The sequence below is a fragment of the Symphalangus syndactylus genome, chromosome 16, assembly GCF_028878055.3.
Source record: "Symphalangus syndactylus isolate Jambi chromosome 16, NHGRI_mSymSyn1-v2.1_pri, whole genome shotgun sequence".
Classification (NCBI taxonomy): domain Eukaryota; kingdom Metazoa; phylum Chordata; class Mammalia; order Primates; family Hylobatidae; genus Symphalangus; species Symphalangus syndactylus.
The window spans coordinates 9,450,697-9,457,041 of record NC_072438.2 but is presented as its reverse complement, the minus strand read 5'-3'; the positions used below and the strand labels follow the sequence as shown (position 1 = coordinate 9,457,041).

The following is a 6,345-nucleotide window of genomic DNA, read 5'->3' as shown; positions in this document are numbered from 1 at the left end:
ACATACTATGTAGATACAGAAATTTTAAAAAATTTAAAATAAGAAAAATAATACAAGTTTATATGGGAACAGTATTCTTCCATTTATTTGCTGTTTGAAGACACTGGAATTAGAGGTTTCTAGAAATGTCATTCAACTATGTTCCTTGCCAGTATGAATTCGCTTGTGTACAGTAAGGGTTGAGGGCCGATTAAAAGCTTTGCCACATTCTTCACATTTGTAGGATTTCTCTCCAATATGAATTATCTTATGTTTAGTAAGGGATGAGGACCAATTGAAGGCTTTGCCACATTCTTCACATGTGAAGGGTTTCTCTCCAGTATGAATTCTCTTATGTTTAGTAAGGGTTGAGGATAAGTTATAAGATTTGCCACATTCTTTACATTTGTAGGGTTTCTCTCCAGAATGAATTTTCTTATGTTCATTCAGGGCTGTGGACCGAGTAAAGGCTTTGCCGCATTCTTCGCATTTGTAAAGTTTTTGTTCAGAATGAATGCTCCTGTGTATAATAAGGCCTGAGGACTGGTTAAAAGCTTTGCCACATTCTTTACATTTGTAGGGTTTCTCTCCAGTATGAATATTTTTATGTTCATTCAGGCTTGCAGACCATATGAAAGCTTTGCCACATTCTTCACATTTGTAGGGTTTCTCACCAGTATGAATTTTCTTATGTTCATTCAGTGTTGTGGACCGTGTAAAGGCTTTGCCACATTCTTCACATTTGTAAGGTTTTTGCCCAGAATGAATTCTCTTGTGTAATATAAGAGTTGAGGATTGGTTAAAAGCTTTGCCGCATTCTTCACATGTGTAGGGTTTCTCTCCAGTATGAATTCTCTTATGTTTAGCAAGGTGTGAGGACCTATAAAAGGCTTTGCCACATTCTTCACATGTGTAAGGTTTCTCTCCAGTATGAATTCTCTTATGTTTATTAAGGGATGAGGACCAAGTAAAGGCTTTGCCACATTCTTCACATTTGTAAAGTTTATGTTCAGAATGAATGCTCCTGTGTATAATAAGACTTGAGGATTGGTTAAAAGCTTTGCCACATTTTTCACATGTGTAGGGTTTTTCTCCAGTATGAATGTTTTTATGTTCATTCAGGCTCCTGGACTGTCTGAAGGCTTTGCCACATTCTTTACATTTGTAGGGTTTCTCTCCAGTATGAATATTCTTATGTTCATTCAGGCTTGTGGACCACCTAAAGGCTTTGCCACATTCTTTACATTTGTAGGGTTTCTCTCCAGTATGAATTTTCTTGTGTTCATTCAGTGTTGTGGACCTTGTAAAGGCTTTGCCACATTCTTCACATTTGTAGGGTTTCTCTCCAGTATGAATTTTCTTATGTTCATTCAGAACTGTGGACCTTCTAAAGGCTTTGCCACATTCTTCACATGTGTAGGGTTTCTCTCCAGTATGAATTCTCTTATGTTTACTAAGTGATGTGGACCTATTAAAGGCTTTGCCACATTTTTCACATTTGTAGGGTTTCTCTTCAGCATGAAGTCTCGTATGTTGAGTTAGGTGTGACATGTAAAATGATCTGCCACATTCTGTACATTTAAAGGGTTTCTCTCCAGTATGTCTTATTTTATGTTTGTTTGAATTTGAAAATTTACTAAAAACTTTAACACATGTATTACATTGAAATATTTTGCTCTGGGTAGTTGACAAGCATTGGTAAACTCCATTATTAACTCCTTTCTGCACCTTACACTCATTCGCACGTTTACAGCCTTTTCTTAATTGTAAATTCTCATGTCCACATTTCTCGTATCTTCTCAGTATTAGTCTGTGGAATGAATCTTCTATCCCCTGCACTGGTGAAAGGTCTTGGCTGAAAGGAGAACATATAGCTGAAAGAAATAAAAATAACAAATTATCCCAGTTACTAGATTCATAGGAATATAATGTAGAAAATGTATACAAACTACATTAGTAAGATAGCATAACAAAATATCAAAGGCCATAATTTCTTCACAGACATGTAACAAAAATATACTAACCAAAATGCCTTTGTGCAAAATCTGTAAATGAGTTAACTGTATGCAGTGCCTCGGGTAAGCACAATACTAAGAACCACATGGAACAGGAAGGAAGGTTTGTAATATTTACCCACCACAGCTTTCCTCCTCCCCAATATAGCATTGTGCCTATAGGAGTAAACTGTCAACCCCTGGGTTCTTTCTTAGAAGAAAAATACTGATACACATATCCTTACTTCTGGCTTTCTGGGGTCTTTACAAAATCTGGTTTCTGTCTCCAACACAGAGCTGAGAGAAATGGTGCTACACTTTGAAAGAACAGCTTGGGTCTGCTAAGACCAAATGTAAATGTTTCAGGAGCAGGCTGCAGTGTTAAATACAGGGAATAGGTAGAAGAGTGATTAGAGACCATAAGAAGAAACATGAACAAACAGATGTTACAATATATACAAAATATTAGGGCAACATGGCCCAATTAAAAAATTTAAAACTTCAGAAAACAACCATAAAAAATGAAGATGTAGAAATTTAAAAAATTTAACCTGAATAATCGTCAGTGAGCTAAAGGGGAACACATACAACTAAATATAATAAGACAAATGAGAATATTGATGAAAACGTTACAATATAAAAAACAAACTGTGGAGGTAAAAAATACAAAAGTAATGAGTGAGAAATTTCCAAAAGTAAAAGAAGGATGTAAAAAATGAAGAAGCACAACAAACTTCAACTAGGATACATACAGAGATTTATAAAAAGGTACATACATAAGCAAAGTTTCAAAAGTCAAAGACAGAGAATCTTAGGAGCTGCAAGATAAAAGTGATGTGTCATTTATAAGTGTGGTCTTAACCAGTGAATCTGTCAACAAAATTTTTTTAGACAAGAAGGAATTGTGATATAGTTAAAATGCTGAAAGAAAAATAGCTTGTTAAGTAGGAATACTATAGCATCCAAAACTGTCCTAAAAATGAAGAAAAAGTAAAGCTCTTTCAAGATAACCAAATGTTGAAAAAGTATATTAGCATAATACCTGCCTTACAAAAGAAATGCTGAAGAAAGTATCTTTCACTGAAAATAATATGATGCAAGAAAACAAAACATAATCATATGAAAATAAATAACTTTTTGGGAAAGACATGAACATACACAAATGTAAAGTTCTGTACCATTATCATGATACTGCAGAAAACATTTTAATTATTCTCTAATATTTTAAAGAGCATAAAAATGATCAAAAACTTCATCATAATCTGTTAATAAATATGTAACATAAAAATATAATTAGTGACATTAATAACAAAGTCGAGGGCAGATGTAATGAGGAAGAATTTTCAAATGCAACTGAAATAACCATTTTAAAATGTACTATTTTAACTTTAAGAAATTTTATGTAATTTACAAGATACCACAAAGTAGGTATCTGTATGGATACATGAAAAAATAAGAAGTAAAAATCTATCAATACAAAAGTCAAAAGGAAGACAGAAAAGAAAATAAGGGACAAAAATACAATAATCAAGTAAAACAATTAATAAAATAACATGAAGAAAATAAGAAGTAAAATTCTATCCATACAAAAGTCAAAAGGAAGACAGAAAAGGGACAAAAACACAATAATCAAGTAAAACAATTAATAAAATAATATGAATAAGCCTTTCCATTTCAGCAAATTATTTAAATATTTATGAAGTAAACTTTCCATTGGAAACACATGCACCAAATAAATTTAAGAAATCAAAAAACAAGATACAACTTGCTTTTCTTTCTTTTTTTTTTTTTTTGAGACAAAGTCTCACTCTGTCACCCAGACTGGAGTGCAGTGGCGTGATCTCAACTCACTGCAAGCTCCGCCTCCTGGGTTCATGCCATTCTCCCGCCTCGGCCTCCCGAGTAGCTGGGACTACAGGCATCTACCACCATGCCTGCTAATTTTGTTTTCGTATTTTTAGTAGAGACGGGGTTTCACCGTGTTAGCCAGGATGGTCTCCATCTCCTGACCTCGTGATCCGCCTGCCTCGGCCTCCCAAAGTGCTGGAATTACAGGTGTGAGCCACTGTGCCTGACAACTTGCTTTTCTACAAGTCACTTGAGATCTAATGATTAAAGGAGACTGAAAAAGGCAAGATGAAAGAAAAAACTTTATGCAAAGAACCAAACAGAAGAGGTCAAAATAATATTACCCGAAGTACATCTAAAGGAAAAAACTCCTATTTCATAAAACTTATTTTAACTAAAAGCTCCTAAGAGACAAAGAAGAACACAAACTGTATTAAAAATGTTCATTTACTAGGAACCCCTGAAAAATGTGTGTATGTACATATATTTGTGTGTGTGTATGTGTGTCTTACATTAGGGTTCCAAATATATAAAGCAAATACTGACAGAAGTAAAGCAAGACATAGAGAGCAATATAATTATAGTAAGATATTTCAATACCTCAATTTCTGTAATGAATAATCAGAAAAGAATACTCATAAGGAAATAGACTTCAAAACAGTATAAAACAATTATGTCTAATAGGATTGTAGAGAACACTCTTAAACAAAAGCAGAATACATACCCTTCTGAATAGCTCATAAAATATTCTCCTTGATAGACCACCTGTTAGGCTACAAAAAAGTCTTAACAAATTTTTAAAAATAGGAACTTTACAGATTACTTTTAATAACCAAACTGGAATAAGAGTAGAAATTAATTAAAAAAAGAAAACTGGCTGGGTGCGGTGGCTCATGCCTGTAATCCAAGCACTTTGGGAGGCCAAGGCAAGCAGATTATTTGAGGTCAGGAGTTCAAGACTAGCCTGACCAACATGGAGAAACCCCCATCTCTACCAAAAATACAAAATTAGCTAGGTGTGGTGGCACATGCCTGTAATCCCAGCTACTTGGGAGGCTGAGGCAGGAGAATCACTTGAACCCTGGAGGCAGAGGTTGTGGTGAGCTGAGATCATGCCGTTGCACTGCAGCCTGGGCAACAAGAGTGAAACTCCATCTCAAAAAAAAAAAAAAAAAAAAAACCAAAAAAATGGACATTTATAGAAATTAAACAACACAAACTTTAGCATGCTCTTGTTCAATGTTTCAAATAATATGAAGATATCTAGACTGTTTGATGTAATCTACAGATTAAATGAAATCTCTGTCAAATTTTTAATTGAATTTTTGCAGAAACAGAAATAGCAACCCCCAAATTATAGGGAATTTCAAAGGACAATGAAGCACCCCACAATCTTCAAAAAGAGAAACAATGTTGGAGGCACCACATCTCATGATATCAAAACATATACAAAGCTAAAGAACTTAAAAAATTTGATATGGGTATACAGGTGAACAGCTAGATCAATAAAATAAAATCCAGCAAAAATACACACGCTCACACATATGGTCACATGAAGAGTAATTTCTACACTCACAATTATTGTAGCATTGTTACTGAAAGCAAATAAATGAAAGCAATGTAAATTTCTCACCAAATAAATGAATTAAAAATATTAAAACATTACTCCAGCTTGTAAAAAGCAAAAAATATCACAACAATTATAATAAAGATAAATCTTGATGACATTGTGCAACATGAAGTAAGTCAACCATGAAGAGCAACTGTATGAATCAACTCACATGAGATATCTAAAGCAGTTGGACTCTAAAACAGAAAACAGAATTGTTTTTATAAAGGGCCAGAAAACAGAAAAGGTAGTTAGTTGTTTAATGTGTACTGAGTGTTAGCTTTGCAAGATAAACATATGCTAGAGATAGTGAGTAACAATGTCAATATAATTAATATGACTAAGATAAGTATTTAAAAATATTTAAGATTGTAAAGTTTATGTGTTGACAATCAAAAATAGTATCTAAAACAGATACAGTGGTAAGACGGTTTTTGAAATTATCTTCAAATCACAGAAGTGTTTCTCCCACACATAGAAAAACAGATTTATAAATAAATGGAGGGTAAAATTAGAAGAATTTCAATGACTACTCACCTAGGCAGGGTAAAATCATTGTATACAAACAGAACAAGTATACAACTCATAAACAATAAGGAACAATATGCATACAGATAAACAGAGACTCTTATATTGGAAATAGACCTATCACTGACCTGTATTTGATTTGTGCTCCACACTTAGTGTACACAGTGAAATATTGTCATTATGTTTACATTATAATGTAAAATGAAAACATCCTAAGTTTTCTGTTCTTGCAGACATAAAAAGGAATGAGTTCACATCTTTTGCAGGGACATGCATGAAGCTCGAAACCATCATTCTCAGCAAACAAACACAGGAACAGAAAACCAAACACCACATGTTCTCACTCATAAGTGGGAGCTGAACAATGAGAACACATGGACACAGGGA

General features: G+C 33.8%; 1 protein-coding gene across 5 annotated transcripts in view; it reads right to left on the bottom strand.

Moving 5' to 3' along the window:
• Window positions 1-57: 57 nt before the first annotated feature.
• The window catches only part of LOC129464945 (zinc finger protein 595), a 31,973-nt gene continuing 25,685 nt past the window's right edge, over window positions 58-6,345 (bottom strand). For all 5 annotated transcript variants that reach the window (XM_055246486.2, XM_063619635.1, XM_063619636.1 and 2 more), the window contains one exon: window positions 58-1,853. In XM_055246486.2, coding sequence (XP_055102461.1) covers window positions 133-1,853 — 1,721 coding nt within the window. In that variant the 3' untranslated portion in view covers window positions 58-132. The remainder of the gene's footprint in view (window positions 1,854-6,345) is intronic.